The sequence below is a fragment of the Triturus cristatus genome, chromosome 8, assembly GCF_964204655.1.
Source record: "Triturus cristatus chromosome 8, aTriCri1.1, whole genome shotgun sequence".
Taxonomy (NCBI): domain Eukaryota; kingdom Metazoa; phylum Chordata; class Amphibia; order Caudata; family Salamandridae; genus Triturus; species Triturus cristatus.
Window position 1 is genome coordinate 1093614600 of NC_140591.1, and position 21427 is coordinate 1093636026.

The 21427-nt window shown below is 43.8% G+C and overlaps 1 protein-coding gene across 1 annotated transcript in view; it reads left to right on the plus strand.

The window, feature by feature from the left end:
* The window catches only part of GCC2 (GRIP and coiled-coil domain containing 2), a 325439-nt gene that overhangs the window by 144205 nt on the left and 159807 nt on the right, over positions 1-21427 (plus strand). The window contains exons 6-7 of the mRNA XM_085622624.1: positions 1383-4649; positions 4743-4815. Coding sequence (XP_085478750.1) covers positions 1383-4649; positions 4743-4815 — 3340 coding nt within the window. The remainder of the gene's footprint in view (positions 1-1382; positions 4650-4742; positions 4816-21427) is intronic.

The window sequence follows — 21427 nt, forward strand, 5'->3', positions numbered from 1 at the left end:
CTTCTTTATTTTTAAGCTCTGTAGTGACCATGTTCGCGCTGCATAAAACTACATAAGTAAATAAATCAAAATAATTGAAGAGCCAGTTCATTTGAGAAACTTGGATCCTGCATTTTTGCAAATCTTCTGTGTTTTTCTACCCAATTTAAGATTTATCTCACATATTATGTCTGTTGTACATTGCTCCTAGCAATCTCCAAGGTCCTGGTTGATGTTTTAAACACATTTCTAACAAATAAAAATAAGCTTATTTATTTAAATGGGTGCATATTTATTTATTTTACAATTTTGCTACAAAAAATATATTGTGAATTACACTATAGACCAGTGGTTCACAAACTTTTTAGAACCACGATACACTTTGTACCATGACAAAAGTTCTCGACCCACAAAGCTGTAATGGGCGAGGCGTGATTCTTTTGTTGTTTTTTATACAACTAGAGCTTTGTGTGGTAGCACACTGTCATTTACAGACAGCCCATTTCCCATTGACATGGCCACTAAATTTGCACACAAATGATAATGTGTGGAAATCTGGTTTCAGTGAATATTTATCCTTTGCGCATCACCAAGTAAAAGTGTCTTGATTTGTTTAATCCTATTAAAATATTTGTTTCCATCACGTCAGTCGTACAAAAAATGTGCTTACTTTTTGCTTTCCAAACTGCTGAATGTGTACAGTTCATTTACTGATAGTTATGATTTGTTTTGTGTTACAAAAAAGGTCATCCTACAGCCAGCCTTTCTTTCACACTATCTGTACCCCAGGAAGAATGTCACATAATTCACTTACTTTTCTTTCTCTCACTGAAAAGTGAGAGCAGCTTGTAAACAGAAATCCATGAGTTAAAAAAAGTACTCACAATTTGTCAGAAGACATAGCCTGACATTTGACCTGTCATTCAAGTGCAGCAAATGTGACCAGATAAATACAAAATTTGAAGGCATCTTCATTTATTGCTTGGTCTTTTAAGACCCACCAAAAATTGGCTCGCGACCTACAGTTTGGGAAACACTGCTATAGACAATCAATAAACTACATTTCCCAACTGAAATTTGTTGTGTAGTATTACTTAGTCATACTGTAACATTATGCTGCATTAGACTATTGATATCATTAACCATTGAAGAGAAAAGGAAATGTAATGAATTTCTAGTAGGACATAATGCACATTTAAAACCATTAGAAAAAACTCAAGAAAGAAAAGCATCCCAAAAAAAGTCAGTTTATTTGGACGGATTTAAAACTATCCTAAGTTAATCTTGGCAAATCTAGGTAGTTAAAAACCAGCACATAGTTTAAAACAGTTTTAATATTCTCTTCTGTTATCATTTGTAATCTATCATTTCTTGTCACTGATACTATGTATGCTCTTCTCTAGGAAGCTGCAAAGAAGGCTGTCGAACTTCAGGACAAATGGGAAAAATCAAGTGAAGACCGCCTTAAGGAAATTGAAAGTCACCAAAATGAACTTGAAATGTTGAGATCCAGCCACAGGGATGAGGTGTGCATACTGCAACAAAAACTTCAAGAGTCTGCTGATCAACAATTAGCCCTTGAAGAGAAGATGGCACTGCATAGTAATCCGCAAGATAATATAATAAGACTGGAGAACGAGCTTCAGCAAATGAGACCCACTTACGAGGAACAAATTTTACATTTGAATAAACAACTGGAAGCTGCTATCGAAGATAAAAATCTAGAAAGTAAAAGACAAGAGCATCACCAGGTAGCTCTTGCTGATCTTAGAAATGAGCTTTTTAAACTGAGGTCTGCCCATCAGGAAGAAGTATCCAAGCTAGTACATCAGCTTGAAACATCCGGAAAAGAGTATGAACAAGAAAGAATAAAAGTAAATAAACTTCTACACGATATAACAGAGCAGTTTCTGTCAAAAGAGAAAAGTATGCAGGAAATGTTGGCCGAAAATAAAGTTAAGTATGAACAGGAAATCATGCTCCTCAGAGCTGAGATAGGCGAAAACAAAAAGAACTTCAAAGAAAATACACAAGTACCAACAGTCTCATCTTTGGAACCCGAAACAAAGGAAAATGTGGAACATTTGGACTATGTCTTAAAGGAAAACAAATCTCAGCTTAGCATCTTAAGAGATGAACTCACATACACAAATAATGTTAAATTAAAGCTTGAGCTGGAAATCAAGCACTTAAAAGATGAGTTTTTTCATGAGCGGGAGGATTTAGAATTCAAAATCAATGAGCTACAGCTTGCTAAGGAAGACTGTGGTTGTTTAATAGAAACATTACAATTTCAGCTTGATAGTGCAAATGAAAATTATGAATTGATGATACAGAGTCAAAATCAAGAAGTTCTTGCTTTGAGAGAGCAACATAAAAAAGAGATTTTGGATTTAAAGGAGAAGTTAATGTCCAATTCAGAACAAGAAAAGGCATCGCTGATTTTTGAAATTAGGATCCTCAAGGAACAATGTGAAAATCTTTTACATGAGAAAGAAGATGCAGTGTTTAACTATGAAAGCTTAAAAGAAACTCTTGTCACACTGCAGAATGAGCTTGGGGAATCTGCAGGAAAGATCAGTCGAGAATTTAAAGCCCTGAAGGAGCAGCAGGCAACAGATCTCCAGGAACTGCAGCAAAAACTCAGAACTGCTTACAATGAAAAAGATGCTCTTCTTGAAACTGTAAATGGTCTTAAAGCAGAAATTGAAGCGTTCTCTGCCAAGCATGCTGACTATGAAGAGATCAAACAAACTTTAAGTGGTTTTCAGGCAAAAAATGAGGAGATGGTAATTTCCTTACAGCAGAAGGATGAATTGTTAAAAGAGCTTGAAGAAAGACTCAACAATCTTGGCTTAAAAAATATCGAGCTACTGACCTCTTTGGAAGCTTCCCGTGAAGAACTTTCTAAACTCCAGGATGTCTGTACAAGGGAACAGGCGTGTGTTTTAGAACTGCAACAGAATACAGAAGCTCTTACCCAAAATAATAATCAATTAAAGTTACAATGCGAGGAATGGGTGGAAAAACTAAAAGAAGCTGAAATAGAAAGGGACCAAAATGTAAAAAAATTAGCAGAAATTGAGAATGAATTTGAAGCTTTTAGGCAAGAGAGGGACAATCTGGTTTCTGATGTCCAGTTTCTAAATAGTGAAGTAGTAAAACTTAATGTAGAAAAAAGCACAATGAGAAGAGATATAGATAGATTAATATTTGAAAGAGGCGATGATTTGGCATTTAAAGAACAGATTGAGACATTAAAAAATAAACTACAGCTAGTTAGTGTGGAGAAAGAAGAACTGAGCACCTTGTATGCAAAAGGCCAGCAGCAAAAATTACTTGATGAAGAAAAGCTGCTGTCTAAGGTACAAGCTCTTCAGAATGATGTATGTAGGCTGCTTGAGGAAAAGAAAGCAATATCGAGGGATTTTGAGAGGTTCATGTCTGAAAGAGATGGTCCTTTGGCAGTTAAGGAGCACATTGAAAACTTGAATAATAAACTGCAATTGGGAAATGAAGACAAAAAAGAATTGCAAAGAGACCAGCAGAAGAAGATACTTAATGATGAAAAGATATTGTCTGAGGTGCAAGCGCTTTGTATTGAAGTTGAAAATTTGTGTGAAGAAAAGGAAAGGCTAAGTAATGTATTTGAAAGGGATCAGCAGCAGAAGTTATTTAATGAGAAAAAGCTATTGACTGAGGTGCAAGCTCTTCATATTGAAGTTGAACATTTGAGTCAAGAAAAGGAGAAACTGACCAAAGATATTGAGAACCTGGTATCGGAGAGAGACACTTTTTTGAGCAATAAAGAAGAATGTGTGAATCTGCAAAATAAATTACAATTGATTGCCGTTGAAAAAGATCATCTAAGCAAATTATATGAAAAAGAACAGCATGAAAAATTGCTTACTGAGGAAAAGTTTGCATCTGAGGTGAAGGCTCTTCAACTAAAAGTAGAACAACTTCTAGAAGAGAAAGAAACAATGTCTTGCAATATTAAGAGGTTTGCAGCAGAAAGGGATGATTCATTGACAGCTGGGCCACAAATTGAGGTTCTGCAAGACAAACTGCAGTTGGCTGTTGCGGAAAAAGAGCAGGTAAGCAAATTATTTGAAAACGAGCAACAGCAGAAATTACTTGTAGAGTCTCGCCTCAGTGACTTACTGGGTCAAATGGATAGCATGCCACCAGAGGAAAACAAGGACATCATGACCATTCTTGAAGCTGTACACAAGTCTATTGCTAGACTGAAAAAAGAATGTCAGACTGTGGTTTTCCAAAGTAATGAGAGGTGCCTTCTCCTCCAACAAGACTTGGAGCGACTTCAGGAAGAAAAGGAGGCCCATGTTGCAGAGCTCAAGTCTTTAATTGAGGACTACACAAAGGAACAGGCGCTTTTGAAGGCTAAATTGGAGGCTACAGTGTCAGAAAAAGAATCTATGAAGGGAGATCTTCTTGACATGAAGAGTGCAATTGAGAAGTACAAACTAGAAAACCTTGATCTATTGGCTCGTATTGAGGAGTTGACAAAAAAGGTAGCATGCCATGAAATTCAAGTAAAAGAGCAGCAAGAGCAGTCCATTGATGCAGTACAAAAAAATATGGAAGACTTGCCTGAACTAAAAGACTCTGACCTGTGCAATTCGAGCCCAGAATGCATGTTCATAAAGGTGGGTTTAATTTGCATTGCTTTCAAATCCTTACTGTGTCTTTTCATTCTACCTCACTAGATGGTTGATGCAATTCTATTTTTTGAACCTTAGGATTCTGTGGATAAACCACTAGCAGTAGAAAGCAATCAGCAGTCCGCAATAACCGAGCTACAACTGAAAATAGGTAATCTCTCCATTTGGGTTTATGATTTTGCAATATGATTAACTAGTTTGTAAGCCAAGCTCGATTATTTATTCCTTTCAAGATTTTGACTCAATTGCTTCATGTCACCAGAACTGTACCAAGTAGAGGTGTGTGAGAGAATATGCATTTATCAACTTTACTAGGAGAGCAGCATGTTATTTGGTGCATATTAATTATGAAGTACTGCCCTCTCCAAACATATGTAGTTCTTTGTGGACTTTAACTTAAAGGGCCTCATATAGAGGATGTCAGTAAATGGACAAAAGAATGATGCACTTTCCGCCCTCCTCTGTAGTTCCTCACCTTGTTTAGTGTGCCTGGCAATGTGGTATGTGAGATAGCAGTCGCCACCAGCTCCGCCCTTGGAAACACCATTTGGATAGAGTAAACTACTATGGAGATTACATCTGAAGGGGCACTCACTTAAAGACGACTCTTTGGACACCATTTCCACCAGCATAATTTTGGTCTGTAACTGCAATGTGAGCCTTGGTGGTCTAGGGTGGGAAAACTCATGGGATGTCCCACATACACACATAGGGAGAAAGGAGAAAACTTGCTAGTATATCAGAGGTTATCATCTGTATTATTTCTGAAGATGGACTTTCCTTTAGTGGGCTATCTTCAGAAATAACATTAGTATTGGCTGGTCTGCCATGGAGACATGACATTGCGATCTTCATCCATTGTTACATTATCCCCTTGAAGTGGCGCCTGTTGAGCTGCTTAGGGAGAAAATTGTCCACCTTTGCAGTGAACAAGTTTAAATTTGGCAACACGCCTGCCAAATTCTAAATTAACAGTGTTTTCTCATTTCCTTTTTAGTTATGTGCCATTTTGTCCATAAATAGTTGTAGTTACCTTGCATCTATTTAGTAGTTTGTACTTTTGTTACTGAAGTAACTCGTAGAATCTCACACCAAGTTTAAATCCTCCAAAGTACCTTCAGATCCATGACCAAGGACCACCATGCAGTGATCCAGCAGCTATGTTGGGCTTTATTGTAGTGCAAGCACATAGGCACATGCAGAGAATTCTACATGGACATTAGTGTATGTAGAGTACAAGTGCATATGTACATACAGACATCACCATAGGTGCATGGAGATTAAGTATTTGATACCTACTGTGAGAAATGCACAGAAAGGCAGAAGTCAAACTCTTCGTTAAGGACAGAACATGTAGTTGAATTCTTTGCAAGCACAAATCACAGTTCAGTTCAAATAGCTTCTATGGTAGAAAATCGAATTAATCATATTCGGCATTGTCCTTACTTTGTATAGACTAAATAGTGTACCTCCTTTTTATAGATGACCTGATATTTAGGAACGTGACTCAGGTTAGAAGAGCATTTCAGAACACCCTATAAGGATCATGGTTGCGACATCATATTCTGTGACACAGATATCCGTACCGAGGAGGGACTATGCAGTCCCCAAAACAGACAGAACTAAGATAACATGGGTCAAGGGTGCTGCCGTTTTGGTGGTGTTCTCAACTAAAATATTCTGTCCAGAGGGGGGAGGGGGGAGATGACTGAGATCCTTTGTGATTGTCGATGGGATGGGATCGTTAAAATGCAATGTTGGTTTCATCATTGCTCTCACCTATAGGATCTTGTACTCGCTAAATGCTTTGAATTTGCACCACATGGCATTAATTTTTGGTAATTTTGGATTGGCTGTTTGATAAGGTGCTATTGATAAGTGCTAGTTTTTGATGCAGGAGTTGTAAATCTAAGTTACTATCTTGACTCTTTGTTGAGTTGATGGTGTGACTTTTCAATTTTTCCTATTTTCTCTTCAAAAACGTTTGCAGATGGTTTACATTCGCTATAGCAGAGTTGCTACTGGTTGTAGTATTATTGGAGCTGGTCTGTTTAATGATTTTGAAGAGATTACCTGGTCGTTTTTTTTGCATTTTCGAGGTGCAATCTGAAGTAGGATGTTTTAGCGTTCCATTTTATCTTCTTGTAGTTGTTTCTTCTCCTCCATAGTTGTTTCAGATGTGTTGTGGAAGGTTCTCGTCTCAATAACCTCTCTGTTAATCTAAGGTTTCTCCTTTCAACATGAAGCCTCTGGTTGTATCAGAGGTGGGAAAATGTGTCTGTATTTTTTAGGCGAAGTGGCGCTACCACATCCATTAAGTCTGGCATTGTCCGGTTGTAGTGATTAGTTCATTTTTTTCTTGTCACTTCATGCGGGAGCATGAGGTTTCTCTGCACAGCACAGGTAGATCATCTCTGTTTAGGTTTCTAGTGTCGCTTACACATTGTTTGGGTTTGACTCCCTGACCTTTAGATTTCTTTGTTGGTACTGTAAGGTAGAGTATGATCTGGTGGGGATCGGACCATTGTATCAAGATGTTGTATTCGATGTACAGGACCCCGTTCTTAGATATGGGATCCAGAGTGGCCCCCGGTTCTGTGCATTCTTGCCCTAGGTTTCGATCAGTGCAGACGTTTTTTTAGGTTAGGGACTAGTACGTCTTCTTTGTTGCAGTGGAGGCATATGTCACCTAGAAAGATGGGGCTAGGGTGTTGCATAAAGTGATCAGTGCTTGTTTCCATTAGTTGCTCAAGAAAGTCTTTGTTATTCCCTAGTGGATGATACATAGTTATAATTTTGCTAGTGCCCAGTTTGCTGTAAAATGCTTTAATACCCCTCCACTCATATGAAGATAGGTTGTCCACTGGGAAGGTATGAATATGAAGGGAGTTCACAGCAACCCCATTGCCATTTCTTAGCGGACGATCAAGCCTTTTATGGTAAAGTTTGCGGGGACTAGGATATCCATGAGGGAGGTGGTGGAGGAGTGATTTTACCATGTTTCAGTCAGGAGTGCTATGTCTAGATCATGTGATATAATTGCTTCTGCTATGTCTGTGGCATGTTTGGCAGCTGATCTGCAGTTGTGCAACATGTGTTTTAGGCCAGTTGTTGGGGGGCGGGTGCACTTGCCAGATACAAGATTAGTGGAATTGAAATAAAGTTATTTGGGTACATGCCCTGCCTTTTCAGTTGTGGTTTACTTGTGATGTTGTTCTTGATAGTCGGTATGTTATTAGCTGGAAATGCGTTTGTCATCAGGATCTCCTTGTAGGATTCGAGTAGGGCTTCAATCGCGATCACAGATAGTTGAATTTGAGTTCTCTTGGATCGACAGGTGGCTCTGAGGTCGATGTCCATGGTGGAATTGGATGTCATTAGTCTAGTGTGGGTGTATTCATATATTGCAAGTGTGTCTGTGTCTCATATAATGAGTAGGACCATGTTCAGGTTAGTCAGGATGACTTTCAACTCTGCGCTCATTTTAAGGACTTTGTGCTCAAGGTGGTTAAAGCGAGTCTGTGATGGAGTAGTGTTTAAGGGAGAGAGTTTCTGTTGTATTTCACAGGTGCCTTATCTGGACGTGCTACTTGTTGGTCTGCACATGTGGTGGGGGTGTTCAATTTCCTGGTTTGAGTATTAAGTGGTTCGAGGCATGTGGGCTGCTGAATTCATATCTGTGCATAGATCGCCGCCTAGTGTTGGGTCCGTATGATTGCACATTGTTGTCCTGGAAGAGTCTTTGAAGTATCACGAGATAGATGGCTCCTCCCCTGGACTACAGTGCGCATGGGCATCCCCTCCATCCTTAGATTGTTTTTTTCCGCCATTGGGTTCGGATGTCCTAATCTTTGCTCTTAGAGTATTTAGGCCTTTATTCGTCAGTATTGTTTTCGTTCGGCGCCGAGTAGTTTCATCGAAGTTAGCCATTTGCCCTTCGACGTCCGAGGCCCGATCAAGATCGACGATGGAACCAAAAACATCGAATAGCCCCTTCAAGCGTTGCCCTCTTTGCAACGCTAAGTATGCTCGCTTCGACGTGCACACGGTGTGCAACAAGTGCCTCTCTCCAAACCACGACGAAGCCACCTGCATGGCGTGCTCCAGGTTTTGATCGAAGAAGACCCTTCGCATTCGTCGAGCAGCTCGGCTCGAGGCGCAGAAAGCGGCGCCGCACCCGGACAACATCTTCGGGACCGAAGATGAGGAGGTCGTGGACCTTGAAGTTCAGGGAGAGATGTCGGATCCGGCGTCGGAGCGTGAATCCGACTATGATGCCGAAGACTAACATATAATAGATGAAGAGGAGGATGACGTCGTCGTACAGGTAGGAGACGACGAAGAGGCCCTTGGGGCCGAGGAGGATGGCTCAGAAAATGAGCTAGGCCCTCAGGTCGCCACAGGGCCGAAGGAGGCACTCGATAAGGCTCAGGTCGCGGGATCGCCACAAGGCCTTACCCAAGATCATTCCTCTCATTCTTCCGCCCCGCATAAACGCCCGGCGTCGAACTATCCTAAAGAGCCATCGGTATCCAAAGCGCCATCACTCGATCAACTAGAATCGAAACTGAAGGCAACGGCACCGAAATCGAAACAGAAAGCAAAAGAGTCTCTCCACGGCGACAAGGCCTCGAAGCCCTCGGAGCCGAAGACACAAAAGACGGCTGTCGATGCCAAGAGAGGTCATGGGGACGTCGAGCCACGGGCGGCGCCGAATCTCAAAGCCAAGGTTGCCGACCCCAAAGTATCGGCGCCAAAGAGCGTCAACACAGATATGGAGGGCGGCCATCGAGAGCCAACCCATCCCACTATTCCTGTCCAGAAGCCGACATCTGGTACGGGGCTTGATGCCACAACGAAGAAAGCATCGAAGGACCGTGTCCAATCCACGACGCCATCGCCCTTTGTCAAGCAGAAGGTGTCGGAGTCGTTATTACGCCTCCACGACAAGGCTTCCACAACTGGTGCGAAGACAGCCCCGCAGCCGAAAACGGTCAGCGCGGTTCACATTGCGTCGACGCATATAAAGTTCGGCCTCCCACCAGCGGTGCGACCGAAAATGTTCGACGCCAAGAAGGGTCTCGACCCGCAAGAAGCTCTCGACCCGAAGAAAACTGTCGATGCACCAACAGGGATACAGATGGGACAGAGACCTGTTGCAGTGCCTCACGACGATGAGGTTCAAAGGCAGTTTATCGACGCCACCACTGGTAGACTTTCCATATACAAACGGAAAATCGTAACGGAGACACCAATGGAGCCATAGAAGATTGCATTAAAAAAGAAGAGAACCACATCACCAGTTCTGGTGGAACATATTCAATTTGGCACCCCAGAAACTCAGTCATTCTTGCCCACACACTCTGATACGGATGCTGGAGATGATGGTGATGCTGAGGGCACTTATCCTGTGGATACTGACCCGGAGGACCAAAACCAACCTTGGGTGGACAATACGGATGCAGGGGACACACATACTGCTCCGGACACACAGGCATATGTGGCAAAAACATCTCCTACAGAGCACACTGCTGCTTTCAATGCCTTAATTGAAAGAGCCGCCAACAATCATGACGTACAGCTCCACACTGATCCTATTGAGGACGACTTTCTAATGGATACCTTCTCTACTTCAGAAAGATCTGTGAAAACTCTGCCCATGCTGAAGGGGGTCCTAAAACAGGCTAATGACATTTTTAAGGAGACCACTAGGGCAAGAGTCCTTAACCCTAGAATTGAAAAAAAATATAGGCCAGCTCCAGTGGACCCTGCCTACATAAAAGGACAGTTGCCCTTAGACTCATTGGTGGTTTCCAATGCTCGGAAGAGAGCCAACTCACAGACAACGGGTGATGCTCCTCCCCCCGACAAGGAGTCTAAGGTCTTGGAAACATCGGGAAAGAGGGTTGCTGCACAGGCAGCTAACATCTGGAGAATTGCCAACACTCAGGCACTTCTCGCTAGATACGACAGGGCGCATTATGATACCCTAGAGACACTGCTGCAGCACCTCCCAGATCAGTATAAAGAAGGAGCGGAGACACTTATTAGAGAAGGGAAGCTCATTAGTAACGCTTGCATTAAATGCGCTCTTGACACAGCTGACACTGCAGCTAGGGCTATCAACACCAGCGTCATGTTAAGATGGCATGCTTGGTTGAGAATCTCGGGATTCAAACCAGAGATACAAACAACTATCCTCAATCAACCGGTCAACCCTAACTCCCTCTTTGGCCCCGAGGTTGACACCACCCTAGAGAAACTCAAAAAAGATACAGAGACTGCCAAGTCTATGGGGGCTCTGCAATCCCAGCAGTTTCGGAGTGGGTCCTTTTGTCGCTCTAGCAACAGAGGACCATCTAAAACACAGAACTCCCAACAGTCGCAGTACACAAAAGGAGGTACACAGCCCACCTATCACAAAAATAGTAGAGGTGGATACCGTGGAAACAACATCAAAGGCAGAGTCAGAGGAAACAACAGCTCCAGGTCCTCCGCCACCAACAAACAGTGACGCCTTGTCACTGCCCCCCGACCACGTAACACCTGTCGGGGGGAGACTACAGAGGTTCCTGCCAGTCTGGGAATCCAATACTACAGACAGGTGGGTGAGAGAAATTGTTCAGTACGGTTATTGTCTGGAGATCACGTCCACTCCACCCAACATACCACCAAGACACCGTCATATGTCCGCAGAGCACTTGCACTTATTCCAACAGGAGGTTCTCAGTATGCTCCAAAAAGGAGCCATAGAACTCGTGCCTACAAAGGAACGAGGATCAGGGGTGTACTCACTGTATTTTCTGATCCCCAAAAAGGATGGATCTCTCAGACCCATACTAGATCTAAGACCTCTAAACCGTTACATTCTGTCAGAGCATTTTCACATGCTCACTCTGCAACAAGTGCTACCGTTGCTCAGTCAGGGAGACTTTCTCGCAACATTAGACCTCAAAGATGCGTATTTCCATACACCCGTACACCCCTCACACAGAAAGTATCTCAGGTTCACTGTTCTCAATCAGCATTACCAGTTCAAAGTCCTCCCTTTCGGGGTAACGACGGCACCCAGAGTGTTCACCAAGTGCCTGGCTACAGTGGCGGCACGCTTAAGGAGACAGCACATACATGTCTATCCTTATCTGGACGACTGGCTTATCCAGGGAAAGTCGGCCCAGCACTGTGCCAGCCACATGTCCCACACCATTCACCTTCTTCACAGCCTGGGCTTCTCACTGAATTATCCAAAGTCCCACCTTCAACCCATCCACATACAGCAGTACCTAGGCCCAACCATAGACACTCTGGCAGCCACGGCACAGCCAAATTCAGTGAGGATCAACAGCATTCAGTTGCTCATAAAGAAATTCAGACCTCAACACTCACTCCCAGCAAGAGTGTTTATGCAGTTGATAGGCATGATGGCCTCCTGCATCTTCATAGTCCAACACGCAAGATTACATATGCGCCCGCTTCAGGAGTGCTTGGCACATCAGTGGAATTAGGCCCACGGACAGTTAAAAGCCCTAGTGTTGGTGAGCGGTCGGGCATACAACTCTCTGCATTGGTGGAATCCACAAAACCTTTGCAACGCCGACCGTTCCAGGAGCCTGTTCCACAAATCATACTGACAGCGGACGCGTCTCTCCAGGGATGGGGAGCTCACGTACTCAATTACACAGTGCAGGGACTATGGTCGACACAGCAAAGGAGGATGCACATCAACCTTTTGGAACTAATGGCGATCTTCCTTGCAATGAAAGCATTCAAGATACACTTGTGCAACAAGGTCGTGTTGATCCGAACGGACAACATGACCGCCATGTACTACATACAGAAGCAGGGAGGAACACACTCGCCACAGTTGTCTCATCTGGCTCAGAGCATGTGGAAGTGGGCCATTCAGAGGAACATCTTCCTCATGGCGGAACACCTCCCAGGCAAAGACAACCAGATGGCAGATCTGCTCAGCAGGCACAGCCACCAAATGCACGAGTGGGAGATACATCCATCAGTACTCCAACCGTACTTCCAACAGTGGGGTCATCCAGAGATAGACCTATTCGCCACAAGGGAAAACGCAAAATGCCAAAACTTTGCCGCCAGGTTCCCACATCCACAGTCGCAAGGCAATGCGATATGGATGAACTGGTCCGGCAAATTTGCGTACGCTTTTCCCCCAGCACCATTAATACCGCTGGTGGCACGCAAGCTCAAGCAACACTCGATGACGCTCATCCTGGTTGCTCCAACGTGGGCATGCCAACCATGGTACACCACTTTTCTGGAACTCTCCGTGGTACCGCATCAAAGGCTACGGCTCACACCCACTCTTTTAACGCAGAGCCGTGGCGAGATTCAGCACCCAGATCCGCAACAGCTGAACCTGGCGATCTGGCTCCTGAGATCCTAGAATTAATTTCTAACCTGGAAAGTAGCTTTCCTCGTTGCCATCACTTCCCTAAGACGAGTTAGTGAACTTCAGGCACTCACCATTCAGGAGCCATTTATACAGGTTCATGCAAACCGGGTCGTGCTACGCACCAACCCTACTTTCATGCCCAAGGTCATTTCGCAGTTCCATATGAACCAATCTATAGAACTACCAGTGTTTTATCCTAATCCTGAGAATGTAGCAGAGAGAATGCTCCACACCCTTGATGTCAAAAGAGCTCTCATGTACTATATTGATAGAACACAAACTTTCAGGAAGACAAAACAACTGTTTGTTGCCTTTTCCCCGCAGCACAAGGGCAACCCCATTTCCAAAGCAGGGATAGCTAGGTGGATCGTTAAATGTATACAGATTTGCTATGAAAAAGCTAAGCACACACTAACGATTCCTCTGAGAGCCCACTCCACTCGTAAGTTGGGGGCCTCCATGGCTTTCCTGGGAAATATTCCCTTAGAGGAGATATGTAGAGCAGCCACATGGTCCACTATACATACCTTTACCAAACACTACTGTGTAGATGTACACTCAAGGCAGCAAGCTGCTGTAGGCCAGGCTGTTCTCAAAACTCTTTTTCAGACTGCTGCAGCTGGCACGGGTAGCCGCCGCTAATGGAGGTACTGCTATGTATTCTATGCACAGATATGAATTCAGCAGCCCACATGCCTCGAACTGAATATGCTACTTACCAGTATGCATCTGTTCTTGGCATGTAGGGGCTGCTGACATTCATATCGCCCACCCTCCTCCCCGGCGCCTGTAGCAGCTGTAGCATTCAGTGATTTCTAGTTAGCATGGTCATCATTCACAGTATTACACTCCATCTATGCCACAATGGCGAAAAACAATCTAAGGATGGAGGGGATGCCCATGCGCACTGTAGTCCAGGGGAGGAGCCACCTATCTCGTGATACTTCGAAGACTCTTCCAGGACAACAATGTGCAATCATCCGGACCCAACACTAGGTGGCGATCTATGCACAGATATGAATGTCAGCAGCCCTACATGCCAAGAACAGATGCATACTGGTAAGTAGCATAATCAATCCTGTGCATAAGGATTCTCTGTGTAAGGTTAATGTGTGCCTCCCGTTCAAACTGGAAGGTGCCTAGGGTTCTGGGTCGTCTGAGTGGTGAGGGAAGGGCTGCAGTCCTTTTTGAGGATTATCAGTAACCGGACTGCCATTCCCCTACGGCTTCAGGGGATGCATGGCTTAGTGTGGGAATCCCATATGGATGTGAGCTCACAAGTGAAAAAAGCTACAGATTGATTAAGTTTTTCTTTAAGGCATGGCTGAGGGCTTTTGTCGGTGTCTCTGAGGAGAAGAAATGAAGAATCTTTGTTCAGCCGTGTCCGTGGTGTGGGGATGGTAGCTTGGGTTGGTTTGCTGATGTTCAGTAGAGATGTGCAGATTTTGGGTGATCGTAGATTGAGTGTAAAGTGATCCTGTGGATGAGTTAGGTTGGGTGGATTAGGTGTGGTGTTGTCGCAGTGAGTCAAGCCTCTATGGGTTTGTCTACGATGGCACGGGGAGTCTGGGCCCTCCTGGAGTTGTGCATGATGGCGCCGAGCATTGAGCAAGTTCTGATGTGCTTCTGAACTAGTGTTCTTAACAGGTGGAATAGTCCATCAAATATTTCTAGGCTCTTGTCTGAAACCTGTATTAGAACATTGCCATTTTTGTAGATGGATATTATTGCCTCATTATTGAAGAAAGGGGAAGGAGTGATTGTGACTTTGAGCCCATGGGGGTATTTCGATTGCCTTGCTAACAGGCATGTGTATAGTGTTTCTCTCCATTGTGCAGTGGCTAAAGAAAATGAGGTCCATTGTCACAGTTCTTTCATTTGTACTGTAATAGATATATTAGATGAGTATTTCAGGGAGATCTTGAGTCCAGTATTTGATAATCTACCAGTTGTGGTGGATACCGGGCCTGGCATGATGTGAGTTTGAGTTCTGGTGGAACTGCCTATTGTGTCTCTGTGTAATTGTACAGTAAGATCAATAATAACCCACATTCCGATCTAAGTGTAGACTATATGCAAATGTCTGTTCAGGGAGAGGAGGGTGCTTTTTTTGCTCTTGCTGGTAAGTAGGCTCACTCTGACATCTCTTTTAGGTCCATCTGTCTCCATCCCTTTCAGCTGAAAATAGCCATTCTAACCTAGATTCAGTCTGCTTTCTTGCACTCCTTCTTGGTTATCTGGAAAATAACTACTACCAGCAGGGTCTACTGTAGAGAGGGTTTACTTTTATAATCAGGTTAAGCCATAGCCTCGCAATGAATAGCTCTCATTGTTTAGAGTCTCCCTTTGTTTATTTTTTTATCTCTTGAGAGTATCATAACCTAGCCCCCTTTTGATTCTTATGCCCCTAGATGACCGTGGTGAGATTTCCTGGAGAGACTCCTTCTGTTCCCCTACCAATACAAACAGTGGTCTCCACCCCTACGCTGTAGATAGTCCTATTGTGATTTACTTTTCTACAAAGAGTAGTCCATTTTTTATGTTCATGTCCTTAAAGGAAGACTCCTCTTTCAATTGAGATGCCTATACAAAATGGCCGCGGCTATGAGAAAATGGCCGAGGGCAGAAAGAGGAGAGGAACTGCTGCTTCTTGTGCAGCACTCTAGGTCCTGGGCCAGTTCATGTTTCTGCCCTGACTTCTCTACATTCTACTTCTATGCCTTCATGCTCCAGAATTAGCCTGTGTGGGCCCACCTCTGTGCTGTTCTGTTATGCCGCGCTGCCAGGCCCCCGTAAAGGAGTGATCTCTCAGCTGGTCGGGAAAGACGTGGCTAGAGAGACTGTCAACCTACGCATTGCCCAACCAAAATAGCACAGGTGTGTGTTCTGAAGCTCTGGGAAGACCGAACCAAATGGAGGAGATTCGGTTTGCTGAGCGCTACAGAGAGGAGTGCACATCTCAATCTCCTTGGTCTAATCGGGCAGCGATATTGGTGAGAGCACACTCTGAATGTGACTGGGAGTTGCCAATTACTGCAGCTTGGCCGGCTGAAGTGGAGTTGGTTTCATTGTGGTCAGAGCCACAGTCAGGACCGTGGGTGATCATTGTTAAGTCTTCATCAGCATTGGTCAGTCAGCCGAGCTTGACTTGTCTCGCCTCCTATCCTTTACAGCTCTCGGTCACTCTTATCGGCTTTGCTTTCTTTTCTTTTGTCTGTTTCCCTCGCCTCATCAAAGATCATCGCCTTGTGACTACTAGGTAAGGTGTGTAGTCTTGGTTTCTGTTGTCTGTGATTCTTAAAAAGGTGAATGATTTCTCCTAGTTTGTTTTATGGGTGTTTATGTTGCTTGAGCACTTCAAGGAATTGCTCTTACCATGCCTGTCCTTTGCCTTTTGTTATCGCCCAGATTCAGTGATGGATGGCATGACAGTAAGGGGATTTGCGCAGATGGCAATCCCAGGCCCTGGGAGCTCATGAAGGATCTCCTTCTCCAGCGGCTATCTTCATTCATACATAACACACACAACACTTTTCCCTTTCTATGTTTAGTGGTGACAGTGGACATTGTGACAGAGATGGAAGTGGTGGTAGAGTTTTTGGTCCCCTAATTTACATTTATTACATAACCCCCGTGGTGCCGACAGACTGCAGCAGTGATTGTAGTAAGAAAGTATATGGCACACCTAGCAGTATATATTCGGGTCAAAGCAGTTATTCAGAAGAACCTTCCAGTAAAGGGGTTTGTGCTGACGGTGGTGACAGAGCGGAAGGCAGTGATGTTGGTTTTGTAAGTGGTAACATCTACATTGTGGGGTTGTGAAAAGTTACCTGAAAAAAAAAGAGAAGCAAAGTAGCGGGAGACATGCTCATGCTAGGTACTCGGAAATTGCACAGAGGTATCTCACGCCTGGCAGTCAATAGGTTCTACAGCACGGCCAAGGTGACCTGTCCCAGATGTGGTGAACTTGGAGCTAAAATGTTTCTTATGGTGTGGGCCTACCCTTCCCTGACTGGGCTTTGGGAAGAAGTGATGGACTGTCTTAATGAGGTTACCCAACGGATGATTCCTTGCACACCTATAATCTGCTTGCTTGGGGATGGTCCCTCGCCCATCTAAAAGTAATACTACTAATAGGTTTATGAACCTAGTTCTGATCCTCGCTGAGCGGGAAATAAAAATGCATTGGAAGGCCCCTAGGGATCCCAAGTTGGCCAAATGGAGGGAAGCCCTTATTAGGTGGCAAGGGACTGAGAACGCGGTCTTAAAGAATTGAAGAGGGAGCGTGGCACGATTGATGGAGCCCGAGACTGGCAGCATCTGGTGGATTGTCTCATGAATCCTGAGCCGGTCATCCCGAATGGGTCTCCGCTACCTGTGGACAGATTGGACGGGAAGACTGTTTAGGACCATTCACTCCGCGAGCAGTGCAGGGACTGTGAGGCTTTGTACATATTGGAGGACTGGGCAGACACTATGTACCATTTGGTGATATTCATACGGGAAAGCATTGCATGAGGCATGGGTTTGTGAAAGATAGGGTGGGGGCCATTGAGTAAATAACTACTGTAATCTGTGGTATTATACGTGGAATCTTTCCGCAATTCATGTACTGTGCGTATTGACACGACTATGCATGCTGTATGGGGCCCGGTATTGTGTTGATTTTGACAATAAAATCTACATTTTTTTTTTTTAAATAATAATAATTACTAGCTACTCGGAAAAAGGAGCTCATTTGACAAGCGAAGAAGTTAGGGAAATGTCGGAGGTCAAAAGGACTGTATAGAAAAGACACTCAAAATTAAGAGTTGTATTCTGAAACTAGTGCAGAAAAAATTTAAACGTGCATTTTGAACTATGTGCGGAGCTCAAAGATTCTAGATTTTCTCAATGTCGAAGTTTTGGAGAGAGAACCAAAGTGAAGAGCTGCATCTGTTCTGTGTGTAGGGCCATTTCCCTTAGCATGTGTTTGTGTGCACGTGTGTAGCATGTGTCTGCCTAGGACAGACACACACACACACACACACACACACATACACACACGTGTGCTTCTATGTATGTTGGTGTGCACTCATGTGTTGTATCAGAAGTGATAGGTAAGGATGGCTCCTCCTGTGTCTTATTCAGAACATTTTCATTGTGGAACATGGCTTCACTGCACGCCCTGGTGCCCATGAAGATAAAACCACTACTAGTGCAGGTCAGATGTTTTTGAAAGGAGAGACTGCTTCCAATCGGATACATCTATAGAGAACATGTTTTATTTGCATGTCCAGTGCCAAAAATAGATGGTGCTCTCTTTTTGCCAGTGCTCAATTTGTAAAAGAATCAGTACCAGGGCTAAATGTTTTGCTCAGAAGCCCACGGACAGGCCTGTCGAGGTTACCTGTAGAGCAGCAGCAAGGCTGCCTAGTCTTGATTGCCTATCATGCCTCTTTAATTCACCACCAGACACTTACTTCCTGCCTGTTTATTTCACGCTTGCAGGTTTGTTTTCATGCCTCCTTTTCACAGTTTTTTCCATCTTTCGCTTCCTCCTCCTTTTCTCCCTCTTGTGCTTTTTCGCTGATTTTGTTCTGGATCAAAGTCGATTGAGAAAAAATAAGGGCCAGCCCCCAAAAATGAGTGCCAGTGGGCCCCACCTACAGCGACCGGCTCAAGTTAAGCAATGCGGTTTGCCCTCCCAAATTAAGGCAAGCACCTTGAAAAGAGTTTGTATTTTCAAAGGAGAATGGAACACAAACAGATGGCAGATGCAGGATGAAGAGAACCTTGAAGTTCAGTTCCTTTTTTAAATGAGTTAATTTAATACAGCCCTCCGTAACACATTCAAACAGTATTTGCTGTGCCTTGTATGCTAATCGAGCACAACGCCCTCTAATTACCGGGTCCTCAGTTCCCCTAGTGCAATTTCCATCATTAAATAGCATTAGCTAGCATATGATATCCGCCGAGCCCAGGATAAATGCTGATGTTCAATTGATACATATCATGTGAGGCGTAAGGAGGGAGTTTCTCGGAGTGCATCATTAAGGAAGGCCTGAGACTAGCTTTTGCAAACTAAGGACCAGGGCCCACACTGCACCAGTGGAGAAATCGAAGAATAGCAGTTCCGCAAAACGCCACACTTTTAAAGAGGTTTTTAAATGCTGAACGCAGTCTTAAATTGGAATTCAAATGTGGATATTGTCCAGGCTTAGATGTACTTTTTATTGGAAAGAAAAGAACATGTGAAGAGACCAGGGCTTCCTCTTCGCAAGAACAGTGTGGCTACCATTTTAACTTGCTGTTTGTTCTTGGAGCACAGGGGAGTGGTGGAATGTGCCTCACTCCAAGTCTGGGGTTAATATGAAGAATCTTCTTATTGCTACCAATGAAGAAGGCATAAACAGAGGTCAGCGAGCCAAGATATGAACAGGGGGAGAAAAGCCAGGCCTGAGTTCACGGTGTGGCTTGGCTCTAAGAGGCCGTGCGTTATTAGAGCTGTGAAAATATTTTGCAGGTAAGTCATGCAGGGCAAATCATATAAAATAGGATATGGCCTTTTCAAAATAAAATAAAAAATGCATTTATGTAACATGCTAAATCCTTTTACATTAGATAATATCACTGCGTTGAGACCTATTATAAGTGGCAATTTATTAAACATGAACTTTGAACTTCTCTGTTCCCCTGCCCTACTGAAAATGGCACTAGTAAACTAAGAGGAAAGTCAATTGGCATCCATACCCATCATGTTGACTGCATTCTTCGTATTCATGGCGCAACATTGTAGGCTACTAAATCAAACTGAAGAGAGGATTTTGTAAAACGCACACCATAAACACGTGTATTTGAAAGTGCTCTTATATGTGATAATGAAGATAAAGGAAAAATGGTGAATTCAAATATTTAGCTATGATCACACAGTTTAGGTGAGCGGAACTGCTAGGACTCATCCCAGGACCTCTAGATGAGCCAGAGCCAGTCATCCGGCTCCATCTTTTAGTTGCTTGAGAATCTCTAGCCATAAATAATGGATGCTGCTGGAGTCCACACACCAGAAAACAATTTCAAATTATACATTTTCTGTGTTCTTCCTAGTAGAAGAATACTTTCCCCGCTCCTGTGATGATTCTTGTTGGGGGACAGTAGGATAGGCTTCATTCCGGCATTTAATTTTGCAAGAGAAAATGGTCTGAATTTACTGATAAGTACCAATCCCAAAACCCCTCACTGCTTACCAGGTCATGCATGAATTGCTGAACAGAATTGGCCAACGAGGAGGCAATAGATGCCTGTTCTCAAGTTATGTCATGCACTTGTAGATTGCAACTGTTCAAAATGGGCTGAAATTAGTCACATGCAGGTCGTGAACAATGTAGTGTGGCTATTGCAGTTTGGATGTTCTTCCAGGTCGCAAAGTGATGAGATGATAGCACATACCTCCAATACATGGACAATTCGGAGCCCAGTGATCTACCCCCACTAACATGTTAAGAAGGTTGCCAAAAGATTAATTTTGGAGAGCAGGTTATGCAGCTGCTCCCTGCAATACTTGTCCACACCATTTCCAATTTTGTTCACCACCTCTGCAAAGCATGCTTGTTTTAACTCAAATAAACAGCTCTGGCACAACTCACATACCATGACCGTGTGCTCTTATGAATAAAGTTTAATCAGGGAAAGACCCTTAACTTAATGAATAGAACCATCACTTTTGAAATTGTTTCCACCCATTTAAAAAGTACTGATATGAGCCAGACAGGTGAGGTGCTAGCAGCTATTTTGCATCTTTATATAACAAGAAGTCTGCCCAAGGGCATTGGAGCGCTTTACATGACCACAGTTGCATTACACAAGATCCGATTTGTATTTTTAGGCACTTGCTTAGAATAACCTGATGTCATGCCAATACTGGCTGTAGAATGTGGTTTCCCCGTTGCTAGTCGGCAGCTCGGGTGAAACACCACTGTATACAGAGCGGCGCCCCTGGAGCTGTAGTTCGTTCAAGAGCTCATCTGAGTTACAGCCCAGGTGGAGCAGGGAATGCCTGGACAGCAAGTCTCTGCAGGGACTTTGCTCAACTACAGCCACTCTACCACCCACAGTACGCGCTCACCTCTACTATCACTCATTTGGTGCAACAGGCAAAGGCGAGCTAGAGGGTGGAATAATACACGCCATTTCTTACAGTGGGAAGCAAGCAGGCAATGACTAAGAGCTGGGGCCTAAAGATCGTGGTACAAAAACACAAGTGGGGGCATTGGGAGTTAAGGAAAGATGTGTGGCTAGCTTGTTTTAAAAACACCTTTCCCCTTGACAGTCCAGCCAATGGCAGCAAATAAGGCAGAGTACA